The 13,827-nt window shown below is 37.2% G+C and overlaps 1 protein-coding gene across 5 annotated transcripts in view; it reads left to right on the forward strand.

Annotated features, from left to right (window-relative positions):
- The window catches only part of ARHGAP21 (Rho GTPase activating protein 21), a 110,182-nt gene that overhangs the window by 86,965 nt on the left and 9,390 nt on the right, over positions 1–13,827 (forward strand). For 4 of the 5 annotated variants that reach the window (XM_074534876.1, XM_074534879.1, XM_074534894.1 and 1 more), the window contains 9 exons: positions 8,235–8,393; positions 8,548–8,650; positions 8,740–8,776; positions 9,281–9,406; positions 10,145–10,429; positions 11,541–11,605; positions 11,687–11,835; positions 13,350–13,489; positions 13,577–13,732. In XM_074534876.1, coding sequence (XP_074390977.1) covers positions 8,235–8,393; positions 8,548–8,650; positions 8,740–8,776; positions 9,281–9,406; positions 10,145–10,429; positions 11,541–11,605; positions 11,687–11,835; positions 13,350–13,489; positions 13,577–13,732 — 1,220 coding nt within the window. The remainder of the gene's footprint in view (positions 1–8,234; positions 8,394–8,547; positions 8,651–8,739; positions 8,777–9,280; positions 9,407–10,144; positions 10,430–11,540; positions 11,606–11,686; positions 11,836–13,349; positions 13,490–13,576; positions 13,733–13,827) is intronic. The other variant, XM_074534883.1, reaches the window with a different exon arrangement.

Genomic DNA, 13,827 nt, shown 5'->3' on the forward strand with positions numbered 1-13,827 from the left:
GTCCCCTGCCATCAGTGCAAACACCTTTGGGTTGCTCAGAAACTCCTTCAAACTGGCCTTGGACAGTTCCAGGAATGGGATAGCCACAGCTTCTCTGGGGAACCTGTTGCAGTGCCTCACCACCCTTACAATAAACCCCCCTGTTTCTTCTACCCTTAGTGCAGGCAAACCACCGCAGCAATTTCGGTGCTGGTAATCAGACACACTCTGCTGTTCACTGTGCTTTAAAGGTGATCCTCATGCTCATTTTCAAAACCAAAAGGTTTGGGGGGGATTTTAGTTTTTGTGATTTTTGGGGGGTGGGGGTTTTGATGGTGTTTTTGTTTTCTTGGGGTTTTTTTGTTTTGTGTTTTTTTGTATTTCATGACTGTTTTTTTTACAAACATGTCATAAATAAAAGTACTTGGGTACTTGGTGATTAGCAGATAGGGTAAATTTACCTGGCTTCCAGTGAGTTCTGCTCAACCCTGTTTTTATTTTTCTTTTATGTTGTTGCTACTGCATATTTTTTTAAAGTATATTAACTAAGAAATTAGAAGTTGAAACATTCTAAACCACCTATAACTAATTAAGCTTTTCAGGCAACTTTATTATACATGTGACTGCATTTATCTTCTTTAGTGCTGGAAGTAGGGGTGAATAGCTTTACCTTATCAATACTTACCTTTAAATCCTAGGTAAAGTACTCAACTCCAGGTACTTTTTGGAGAGTGTAAAGACTTCACTGTCTAGTCTTAGTGGATTATGTGCCATACTTTCCCTGTCCTCCCCCTACATCTTAATGCCTCTCTCTGCAGGCTGCTGAGGTTTGGAAGATGACAATGTGAATACATTGAATGCAATTGAAATAAGAAAATAAATTTATATGGTTGCACAACATGCTATGAAAAAAGGTTTTGATGGTAGAAATAGTTTGGGGAAGCAAGCAGAAACATTCTCGTAAGCAGAAAGGAAGCATTTGAAAGAATGTACTCATTCTATTTTCTCCTTATGAGGAGAGAGAAACTAAAAACCTTGGACTTCTCCAGCAGAGATTGTGGTTCATCAGCTCAAAATGTGTGGATTTCTTCAGGGCAAATGGTGGCTGAATACTGATGGCTGTGTTTTAAGGCAAAACTGCTGGCAGTCAAGATGAAAATGAAAATCTTCAGCTATTGGGATAATTTTCTTTTCTACAAGTTACTGCCTAGCTATTCCAAACTATGAAAATAGAAGTGCAATTGCAGTAGATATTAGGGCTGACAAATGTTCATTTTTGAGGGCTGTTTCTTCCATTATTATCGTGATAGCATTGGAACAGCTTTTAACATTTCATCAGTGTTTCTAAGATAAGCATCAGTCTTGTATTTTTTTTCCAGGGTTTTACAGTGTGGCCTGCCAAATCACTGTTGCTCCAGGCTGAACATTTCAGTGTTTCTTATCCAAAGAACAGTTTTTAAGTCATTGTGGTGTTCTAAAGTATAGCGGCCAAAATGCAAAATTACAAATTAGGTTTTTAAATGCCATTTAAATGCTTCTGTAACTCAAAAATATTTTTTAAATTAAAACTTATATTGGGAGCAATGATTCCTAACATCTAGAAGTTTTAATTGAGTTAGAAGCATCAGATTTGCTTGATAGTGAGTAATATTTTCAAATCATACATCATCCTCAGTGTATCATTATAACTTCAAAATTGCAGGTAGTAATGGAATGCTGTGGGGTTTCTTGGCAACAAAAAATATACTGAGAGTTGTACTTTTTGGTGTGATGGGGTAATATGGCGAGCAGGAACCTTTAGAATTGCTTTGTGTAGAAAGATAGTTAAACTTTTGTTTGACACTGAAATAAAGAATAGGCCTCCACAGATACAGTTTTCACCACAGTCTGACATGAAGAATAACCTTGGGAAGCCTTTTCTGTTTGTGTGAAACATAGTATAACAAACATAGTATTTACATGAGTGCATTAGCAGAGGACTGGATTTGATGATTCAGGAAGCTTGTTCCAGTCATGTGTTTCTGGGGCTTAGAGCCATGAATGTGCTCAGCATGCAGACATGTTTCCATTCTTTTCTTTTGGCCACATGAGGATAATTACATAAAGTAGATATATGAAGGTCTTTGTAAAGACAATTAGTGCTGGAAGTACTTAAAAACTAGCAAAAAAAAAATTTTTTTCAAGATTCTTTTTTGAGAAAATGAAGTAACAGGTCATGAGGAATCCAGGCAATAGAGTTATCTTTTTTCCAAATCAGTTATTACAGCCTTGGAAGTCAATACATAAGGGAGCTTTTAACCTTGCAGACTGAATTATAAGATGCAGCAGTTTTTACTGCAGAATTTAAAACAAGAAGTCACTGCTGTGGGGAATTTATTAGTCCTCTGTGCTATCTTGTATGATGGCAGAGTTAATTCAATGTAGCTTACTTTTGATTCAACAATTAGTTTTTGTTTGTTGATTGTTTCTGGCCTTCTCACTACTGCTGAAGTTGTATACATGGTATTTTTATTTATTGTCTTCCTGACAGGCTTTTAAGAAAAATGCCCTACATTAGTGTGTCTGTGTTTACCTTATTGGCAGCTTCCTCTGGGGTTTCTTGGTGACAGACCTTTTTTTTTATTTCCTTGCCTGTGTGTGGATGAGAATCTTTTTCCTAATCTGTGTTATCTTGTCCATGCTCTGTCCTTCCTTTCCTCATTCTTTTTACTGGTGCCACTTCCCTTCAGTCTCTGTCCCCCTGCTGTGCTGTCCCTTGCTCCACTTGTGCCTCAGCAGCCTTTTCTCTATGCTTTTGTGCTGCCTGCTGCTGAGTTTAAGGAAGGGACATCAGTGCACACAGCTGTACTTTAAAGGAAGTGCTGCCTGTAGCAAGCTGGAGCAAATCTAACCTGAGAGGCACAGAAGGTGTATTAGACATAGAAGGTGTATTAGACATTAAAGCTTTTACCTACTGCATTTAGGAAGAATACTTCAGAGTAAAGTATTGTTGGTCCATTATGAAAATGCAGAGCCTGTTGTGGTATCATGTACTGTGGAGTACTTGGACAGGCCAAGGATGTGGAGTGCAAAACAGTTGTAGACAAAGGACTGAAATTCATTAAGGCAGTGCCTCTAAAGTCAGTCCTGCTGCAGGGTCACCGGCACATCCTGTCAGTCCTTCCATAAAGAGAAGATTAGGGTTTATTTAATTCTACTAATGAGTACTTGATAGTTTGTTCCTTTTTTTGTTACATAAGCAAATTAATTTGACATGTAAGATTCATTCTTAAATTGCATCCCAGAGCCACAGACTGTTGTTCAAGTGAACTACTGAAGAACTAGAGAGGCAATTATAAAAATACTTACTGTAATGGCTGTCAGGTAGATGCCCTCTCAGTCTATAAGGAACCTTGACATCTGTGGCTCAGTTGAATGAAAATAATGTTTTTAATGACTCTTGTTTTGCAGGCAGCAGCATGAGCTACCTCTAGCTTTCTGTGGAAGGCTGGGCTTTTTACAACCAATCACTGATACATTTACACAAGATCTGAGTAACCAAAATTGCATTAAATACTACAGGAGCATTTATAAACAAATACCTAATCCAAGAATTTGGTATAGTTGTTAGAAAGCCAGTAATATTAAAATACATTTATCTCCTTCAATGTGTGCATTTTGGGAAATTATATGTTGGATAACTTTTTTTGTTTCTGGGAGTGCATGCTGTCTCAACACTCTTCATGGGACATGTAAAGCTGTTTTTAAGTGTGTATTACTACACAGCTGTTACATTTTTATGATCTGAATCTTTAAATCAGGTAGTCTTTGATAAAATACATACTTGTTGAATTAAGCTTTGTGGCCACATATTCACATTGTTTGTTTAAATTGAGATGCCCAATTAGTGTTTCAAATAGTAACGTGGTCTGCAAAACATTTACTAAATAACGCTGTTTGTTCCTAAGGCCTTCTGAGGTATTGAAATATTGCTTGCAAGACTGCCATGCCTGAAGGGGAATACATGTGAAGAATGATTTTAGCCTTTATAAGCTATTTTTTTTTCCAGTAATTTTTTATTACCAGTGAAGAAAAGCTTTGGCAAACTGAATCTGTATGGATTGGAGGAGGAATCACCTTTCTCTGTGAATAATCCCTATTAAAGCATCCCTGCTGGTGGCTGTATTAAAGTCTATCTGTGAATTTGTTTCCCATGTGTGTATGATTCAGTTAACTAAACAGCTGCCTTAAACACCTCTCTCCCTTGCTTTCCCACCACCACAAAAAAAAAAAGAAACCACCAAGCAGCCAAAGCTCGACAACAAACAAAAGCAAACTCCACAATCGCTACCAGCTTGGATAAAAAGGGTGCTCTTAAGACAGCTCCAGTGTAGCTCAACCCATACCTGTCCATGCAACCCACTGAAATGCGTCTGAAGGTAGTGCCTAAGTGTTCAGGCTCTCCCTGAAGGCTGATTACAAGTGATGTTCTTCAGGGCCATATTGTTTCATGTTCATGACCTTGAGAGGAGATAAGAGATGCTTATTAAGTTTGGCAACACTAGCCTTAGACTCTCCTAGTCTGTATCAATAAGAAAGAACCCAACCAGAATACTGAGGGAGATTTCCCCCTCTATTTGGCACTTATTGGGTAAGAGCCTTCACCAATATGGTCTGAATTCAGCATTATCACTGCCTTGTGGAGAATGTGAGCCTGAGAGACCTTCCAAGGCTTGCTTCCACCTGAATAATTCTGTGATTCGTTTAACTTAACATTTGAGGCTCTCAAAATGTGCCCCCTTTTGTGTTCAGGTTGTTCCTTTAAAACCTTAATGTTTAAGGGACTGTTCAGGAGATGGGCTAAACAAACACATGGAATGCTATACTAATCATGATAAAATTGTATTGCTGCAGCTTAATAGGTTATAATACAGATCTGTGCTTTTTTTTTCAGTGATTTTGTGTCAGTTTCTTTGAGTAGCTGATAAATTGGTTAATACTTATTCATTCACATAGTGGGGACAATATGTCCTGTTAGTCATGCTTTCTTGCCCATGAAATTCTCAGTTTTGAAATCTGGTTCTGCCTCTGAACCCATTCTGTATAAAACTTGTATCAGGTTTTTTTCACCTCACCTACATTGTGTGCAGATGCTCTCTATCTTTGTGTCTCCAGCTGCATGGCATTACAAGCCTACTGTGATACACAAATGTCTCTGTGCTTTAGCTAGAGGATCAGTCCATTGTTGGATCTGTGTTTGGAGCTGTGTTATGTTACAAGTTTTCAGTGTCTTACCCCCATAAATGTTTTTGTGTTTTAGGGCTCTTCCTGAAAATCATTAGTTGCAACTGTTGACCACTTGCACTCTCGTGCAAACGCAAGTGATATCCCCCCCTTGGCCAGAGATGCTCTGTCACTGTGCTGGTTCTGATGGCCAGTCTCTTGTGTCATTTCATAGATAAAAATGCAGAACAGATTGTATTCGAAAAGTATAACATAAAGTAGTCCTGGAATAACAGAATATAACTCCTGGCCTTGTGCAAGACACCCCAAGAATCATACCATGAGCCCAAGAGCATTGTCCAAACTCTTCCAAATCAGGCTTTGTGCTGTGACCACTTCCCTGGGGAGCTGTTCCAGTGCCCAGCAACCCCCTGGGTGAAGAACCTTTTCCAGATATCCCACCTAAACCTCTCCTGACTCAGCTTTGTGCTGTTTCCTTGAGTCCTGTCACTGGTCACAAGAGTAAAGAAGAGATCAGTGTCTGCCCCTTTTCTCCTTGTGAGGATGTTGAAGGCCACAATGAGGTCTCCCCTCAGTGTCCCCTTCTCCAGGCTCAACAAACCAAGATCAGTGGGTAACCCTGTTGTAGAAGGAAATCAGGTTTGACAAGCAGGACTTTGCTTCATGAACCTGTGCTGGCTCTGACCAATGACTGCATTGTCCTCCAGGTGTTTTTCAGTACCTCCCAGAATAATCTTTTCCATGGAGTCTTTGACCTTTTTGTTGCAAATATTTAAAGAGATGCCAGTAATTTGAGGTAGCAAACTGAAAGAGAATTATTTTGTGTGGTTTCTCTTCTGGCTTGTTTGTTCTGTGCACTTCACTGCTTTTTGGACACAGTCATTTCATTGATGGGTGAGCTGAACACATCCATTCACATGCTATGTGAGGAGTTTTGGGGTGCAAATATGTCAGTCAAGGAAACTGAAAAGGTTAACAAATATTGCAAGCACTTGAAAGAAAGATCAGAATACAAGGAATATGTGGGGTTGTTTGGATTTTGTTTCTTACTGGACAGCAGCAGTGGCATTTGCCACATTGAATTAATAGGCAGAAACTCCTATGGTGTATGTCATGATTTACACCATCATCACTTTATATTACATAAAAGCTTGCTGGCTGACCTTCAGCCTCTTCAGGGACTGACTGCATAGTTATGCCTCTCCTATACCAATGTCATTTGCAGTTCCCCTAAAGTTTGCATATTTCTAAAACAACTTTAATTTTGATTCATCTGCGAATTAGATCCACTGTGAAGTAATAATGATTTGAATAATTATTGTTGCTTTCAGGGATTTACAAACTGTTCTTCCTCCTCTGAATTCTTGGATTTAAGTGTTGTGGGAAATGCTGTAGTGTTGCCAGATATGTTTGTGTTCGCAGCTCGCACAGATCTATTTCAAGTTCCAGTGTTTTTATAACTTTTGGGAGTAGAGACTATGACATTTGAGATATGTCTGTTAACATAAATAACTTTAACCTGAGCATTTTCAGTCTGCGTGGTATAACTCAATCAATTGCACAGTGATTGAGTGATTATATTCCTTAGTCAACATTAGTTTCAGGGAAGCTCAGCACATTAAAAAAAATAGGAAATTGAGCTGTTGTAGGTTTGAAATTAAAGTACAGCTGAACATTTTCCTGTGTCCTAGTTGTTGTCGTGAAGTCACCTGTAATTGCTTCTAATTTATCACTTTGGATGGAAGTAAAACATGGAGATTTTTTAATTGTAGCATCAGGGTTCAGTGTGAATTCTGTTGCTTTTCCTTTTTATTAAAATTTCTAGTTTGCAGACGGGTTTTTTGGGATACACTTTTTTAACTTTGAAAGTTATTACATTTTTCACACCAGACAATTTAGAGGCATGTTACTGCTAAACTATCCTGTACTTTGTTTATTGCCTTGTTCTGTACATTGCCAAATTTTGATGGTACAAGTGCTGCCTTAACAGAACTGTTAGTGACTGTTGGAACAGCACAATGCAGCACACGCAGTTGTGTTCGCACAAAGCAAAGAATAAACCTCTGTCTGTGAGTGTTCATTGGTTTCAATAGGCTTTTCAGTAGCTCTGCATATTACAATTCTTAGCACCTAGAGTACATTCATATTCATTACAGCAGTACAGTTCAGCCCCTGCTCATGATTCTTTTTCTTTTCCATCCCTTTCTCTACCAGAGGGTGAAGTAGAATGATTTTTTTAGTGCTAGCAATGTGCTCTACAAGATGTTATGGCTCTTTTCTCAAAATGATGGAAAATGCATCTTTTGGCTTCTTCCATCTTGTAAAGAACATGTTAAATACCAGAATATTTAAAGCTTTTTGGAATCTTTCATGATGACCCTTGTGGCTATTGAGACTGAGAGGTGCTGGGCATGTATGGCATGCAGTCGTTTCTATGAACAATTAGTGGAAGAACTGATTGGTATGTAATAGTCCCATCTTTTAAAGCTCTGAGTACTTGCTTCTTTATTTGAATGTACTGAGGATGTGGGGATTGGTTCTTTGAATGCTAGACAGCTGTTTAAAATGCTTTTTTTGTTTGCTTGTAACTTGACTGTTTTATTTGAACACTCTAAATCAAATGGCTTTTGATAGTCTGCCCCTGTTTTATTGTAGATATCTGTCTCTTGAGCTCAAACTTACTGATACAATGAGTGTGGGTTTTGCTTACGCATGCAAACAAAAATTCTCTACTTGCAAATAATATTGAGAGATTACCAAGTAATTCCTGTTTCTTTTGCACACAGCGAAATTGATTTTTTTGCCTTTATCTCTAATGTACAATTATCATCCCTATGAAATTAAACAAGCTTCTCTTAATGAAAAAAAGAGTACATTTGACAGTGTGAATTAATTGGACCCTTTTGTTTGTTAGAATGACTTCATGTTTAAGATATCTGATATCCCAGTAATGAGAAGTTCGGACAGCTATTTGATTTGAGCATTTGATTAATGCATTTAATATGTTAATATATGGCATATTACCTTTGTAGATGAACCGACTAGTCCTAGTATTGACCATGATATTGCACACATTCCTGCTTCTGCTGTTATTTCTGCATCTGCTTCTCAAGCACCAGCTATAACAGCTGTTCCTCCCAGTCCTACATCTCCAATCCCTTTAATTCGGCGACAACTTTCACATGATCATGGTGAGCGTTGATTTCATTCTTTTTCTCTTGCAACTTTTTTCCTTTCACACTCTGGAAATCAGGAGTGAAAATTGTAGACACTTCATTGCTTGAAATAAATCACAAAAATGTAATTCAAGTTCCTACATACTCAAAAATTTCTATTTCTTTGTAGAATCCATCCGGCCTAGTGTCCTCGATAGCCAGCCTGCCACAAAAACAGAGAGATCAAAGTCATATGATGAAGGACTGGATGACTACAGAGAAGAGGGAAAATCGTGAGTTCATGGAAAAATTAACTTAATTTGGACATCTGTTTTTTTAAGTGTTTAAAATCTCATTTTAACATTTGTTTTTCTTCCCACAGATCCATTAAGCATGTATCTAGTTTAAAGGGGATTAAGGTAGGTAAATATATATATATATATATATATATAGCAACTCCTAAACATTACCCATACTGCTGTGACAAATGGTTTGAGTTATACAGGTCTGTTTTATGAAGTGATGTGCTAAACAGACAGGAAATTTATTGGAATTGCTACTGATCAAGTTGCTGATGTATGCATCATAAAAGTAAACATGGTCGCTTTTCCCTGGACCCATCACATGGTCCTTGATTTTCTTTTTCCTCAGTCTCTGTAAACAAAGCATATTAAACATGGTGGCCTTTTGTGAAAACTCACTAATGAATGTCTAAGATTTGTGAAGTTTCTCAAAGTATTCTTGGCATGCGTAAGGCATGTGCAAGTTTACATACTATTTTTGTGTGTAAACTTCAGAAATTGTTTTCCTGGGACCATATTCCTGGGGACATTTTTAAACTGAGAGACATCTTGAATGTAGGAACTGTAGGCAAATGCCTATAGAATTACACCGTGAGATTCTTTCTGTGATGTTTACTCTAGGTCCCAGACAGCCAGAAATCTTCAGAAGACTCTGGTTCCCGGAAAGATTCTTCTTCAGAGGTGTTTGGTGATGCCTCCAAAGAAGGATGGCTCCATTTTCGACAGCTTTTTACAGACAAAGGAAAGGTATCTGTCATGTTTGTGGTTTTGACCTTGGACAAATGCCAGGCTGGTGACAAACTAAGATGAGAAACTTCAGGCCTTCCTGTTTAGGTTTTCTTATTTTTTTGGAGGGGATAATATCATCAATAATAACATAAAAATTTTAGATCTGTTAGAAATTGACTTCAGTCAATTCCTCAGCTTTGTCTACAGACTGCTTTCCAGACAGTTTTAATTTTACATTTCAAAGCATCTGTTGAACTAAACTAATTTCTAATGACTAATTAAATAATAGGAATCAGTCCCTTGATAGGTGTAGTTGCACTTTTTTTCCTCTTTCCTAATAATGAAAAAAGTTGTAATTTTTGTGAATGTTGCAGAGTTGAGTTCAGATAATCTTCTGCACAAATACAGACTAATGCTTAAGGAAAACTGAGTGTCTGGAATTTCCTTGGTGTGAAGATGCCATTCTGACTTGGAGGCAGTTGAAAAGGCATGGCCTCCCTAAATATGAGACCAGAAATGGTCTCATTCTGTTTCTTACCCACTGTCACATGTGAACTCACACTCAGTGGGTGGTCTGGGAGGGCAGGTTATGGAACAATTCACTCCTCTCATGGAGAGCAAGAGTGAATCCCACTTTGTCTTTCTGCCAGCTAGGTGGATACCTTTGCTTTGTAAAACTTCTGGAGGTAGTTTTGCAATCCAGAAAGGGGCACTGTAACAAGTAAGCAATGTGACACCTTGGTTGCTGTTTTTCAGCGAGTTGGTGGGAGCATTCGGCCATGGAAGCAACTGTATGTTGTTCTTCGAGGTCATTCCCTTTATTTGTACAAGGATAAAAAGGAACAAGTGACCCTCTCTGAGGAAGAACAACCTATAAGCATCAATGCCTGCTTGATAGACATCTCGTACTGTGAAACCAAGAGGAAGAATGTGTTCAGACTCACCACATCAGACCGCGAGTATCTGTTTCAGGCTGAGGACAGAGATAATATGTTAGCGTGGATTAAAGCAATACAAGACAACAGCAACTTAAATGATGAGGTGATTATATAATATTTAAAGCAGAAGCTGTAGTTTTTGCATTTTAATTCAAAATGTGTTGTGTTTTCTTGTAACAGTGATTGAACAAACGAACTTGAACAAACGAATTAACTTTCAGTTAACCAGTTGACCAAAATGTGAACAGGAACATAAACAAAACATAAAAGAAAATGAGAAGAAAGGAAGGATACTGAGTAAATTAATAGAGTTTTAAAAAATCAATGTAATCATAATCAGAAAACAGATGTTTGAAATAAATTAGTTAATGCTGTTGCTGATTTAAGTAAAGATACACTTTATAGTAAACTGATCTGCCAAAAATACCTAAGCTTTTCTAAAAGATAATTGCAGGTTTAGGACCAGTGTGGTCCCTCTTCAGACTTGCATTGCAGAGTGTCTGCAGTAGTACACTTTGAAGAGTTTCTCAGTAGTTAAAGAATGAAACTCTGAAGAAGCCTGTTTCTCTGATTAAAAGCTGATGTTTCTGTTAATTAAGTCAGTGCTTATTGCCAAAGGCAAATAGGTGCTATTGTACATAAGGTATCAATACCTGTCCCAATATTGTCCATTGTGTTTTCATTGCAGTGATGAGCAACAGAGGAATATTTTTATGTCTGTGGCCATACACATCTACTCAGATTCAAAATAATTATCCAGAATATTACACAGATAGAAAAAAAAGCAGATTTGAATTCATGTCTTTCTCAGCTGTAGTTGTAGTAGCAATTAGTTCTCTAAGTACTGTGTGTGCACAGGATTAGATTATTTTGGGTAGTAATATGCGTTTACTTGCATTTTTTCTGTTTAAACTTACTTTCAGTTTAAGTATTAATTACATCAAACTGCTTTAAAAAAACCTCTGTAAATACCAATACTTGATTTGTAATTACTCACTTTAATTTTCCTTGTGGTTTTTCAGTGTTTTTTCTTTACTGTTCTCAGGAACTGCCTCTTAGGATGTTTGGTTTGGTTGAGGGTTTGGGTTTTTTTAAAGTGGTCTGAATTGTTGAATTCTATACTTATTTGGTTACCAGAAGAGTTAATCATATTCTGAAAGAAATTTTTTTTCTATTTTATGAGATTATAAAGTATTTCTCAATTTATTTTCTAGGATACTGGTGTTACTAGTAGAGATCTAATTAGTCGGAGGATTAAAGAGTACAGCACAATGATGAGGTGAGTGACTTATATGGTGCCAGTGGTCTTTGTAGAGTTTTTATTTAGTTTCTTTCAACTGAAGTAGTCTCTCTTGCTCAGTTCTTCAAGCAGCAAAACAGAGCCATCTCCCAAAACACCTCGCCAGAGTCTGAGTATCAGACAGACTCTACTTGGAACTAAAGCAGAACAGAGGACTCAGAGTCCACATTCTCCTAAGGATGAGACAGAAAGGAAGCTTCTCACTAAAGGTCTGTATGTTTTGTGTTTAGTTTCCCTGTATGTTTTTCTTTAGTTCCCTTCTGCCCCAGTGCAAGGCCATCTAGGTGCCCTTCTCAGATATTTTTGAATTCATTAATATACAGATGCAAACCAAGTATTAGCCCAGGGGTTTTAAGCTGCACCTTTAATTTCTCCTTTCTAGGAACTACTTAATCTCAGATCCTGCAACTTTTATTTTAGTTCCCTCTCAAAAAGTTTTTATGGATTTTTTTCCTTCAGCTCTATGTCGGGCTAACAGTAGTAAACACAGGCGTTAAGCTTCTTGAGAGCAAAATTTTGTCAATCTTTGGAAATAATTATGTGTGTAATTCATACTTCTGTCTCCTGCTGACTCGGAACTGGTAAGGTAAATTTTTCCACTAAAATGCTTCCGAAGTATAGAACAAATTTTTTTAATATTAATTTTTAAAACACAGGAGTGAACTTGTATTATTTTTTCCAGAACAAAATTAATGCCTCCTGAGTTCTAAAAAAGTATGATGAGCTGGCACTGCAAACTTGAACAGTATCTGAGCTCCATCAAATAATGTCGCTATCTACTCTTTTTTTATTCTCTTTTTGATTTTTTTTTTACTTTTTTTTTCCCACATAGTGTGTAGACATATAGTACTTCACATCAGACTGTTGTTTAGAAAATGTTCTGTACAAATTCAGGCAACTGGATAAGCAACCACTTTTGAGTGATTCAGTCTTGAATTTAAGTTGTCAGTGAATTCTGGTTTTTGTTGCCAAAAAATGTCCCTTTGCTTCTGCAAAGCTACACATGGCACATGTTGGGTAAACCTCAAATCTACTGAAAGAATATCTCCAGAAATAAGCAAGAAATACTTACTGTGTTAGATGACTTGCAGTGCAAGATAAATGGGAATTGCAGTTTGTTACAAGAATTCTATAGGAGAGGTAAACAGAGAAACTGAGAAACTTTTAACCTGATTTTTGGACAGAGGATATTTTAAGTGAGTAATGTTTGGAATTACTTAGGAGTGACTAAAATCTGATAATTTCTGAAAGAATGAGTAAGTCTGCACAAGTGTGAGCATGGCTCCAGAGTCTGATGGGTATTTCATTCAGCAGTGTGATTCCATGGAGACTTAGTGTTGTGATATTAAATGTAGATTTCAGTTTTTAAAAATTTTAGTAGTTTATATAAATATCAAGTTTAAATTTAGTAGTTCATCTACTTTTAGTCTTAGAATGATGAAATGCGACAGTAGCATCCAGCTCCTTGCTTTTCTAAGTCCAGGGTGTGAGTATGTTCAGATTTATCTTTTGAACCACAGAAGAGTAACAGAAGTTCTGTTTAACACAGATTAATGTTTAATGAGTTGTTGCATAAAGCCAGGCTGGTAAAAGCTGAAAACGCAGCAGGTATCACTTGCTCTTTGCAAATCTGTTACCTGTATTTACATTCAGTTTTGTGGCATAAATGTTCTTATTTTTCTTCTTTATTTTCTTTTTTTTCCACTGTCCTAACAACAAAAAGATGAGACAAGCCCACCAAAAGACAAAGGGACATGGAGGGGCATTCCAAGCATTATGAGGAAGACATTTGAAAAGAAGCCTTCTGCTGTTGGAACATTTGGTGTTAGACTTGATGACTGCCCTCCAGCTCATACCAACAAAGTATGGAAGTAGAATTTTTCTTTCATTGGGAATGTAAAATACCTTTTAAATCACTTACTTATCTATAGAACCCTTCTTTTTTTGCAGTATATTCCACTGATTGTTGATATATGCTGCAAACTGGTTGAAGAAAGAGGTCTTGAGTACACAGGTATTTACAGAGTGCCTGGAAATAATGCTGCCATCTCAAGTATGCAAGAAGAGCTCAACAAAGGAATGACTGACATTGATGTTCATGATGATGTAAGTCTTTAATCACACTATTTTAATATTAAAATCCCCAAAACCTTTGGTTGTGTTGTGATCATAGAAGTATAAAGCATGTCTGACCTTTTCTT

The sequence above is a fragment of the Zonotrichia albicollis genome, chromosome 1 (assembly GCF_047830755.1).
Source record: "Zonotrichia albicollis isolate bZonAlb1 chromosome 1, bZonAlb1.hap1, whole genome shotgun sequence".
In the NCBI taxonomy this organism is placed as follows: domain Eukaryota; kingdom Metazoa; phylum Chordata; class Aves; order Passeriformes; family Passerellidae; genus Zonotrichia; species Zonotrichia albicollis.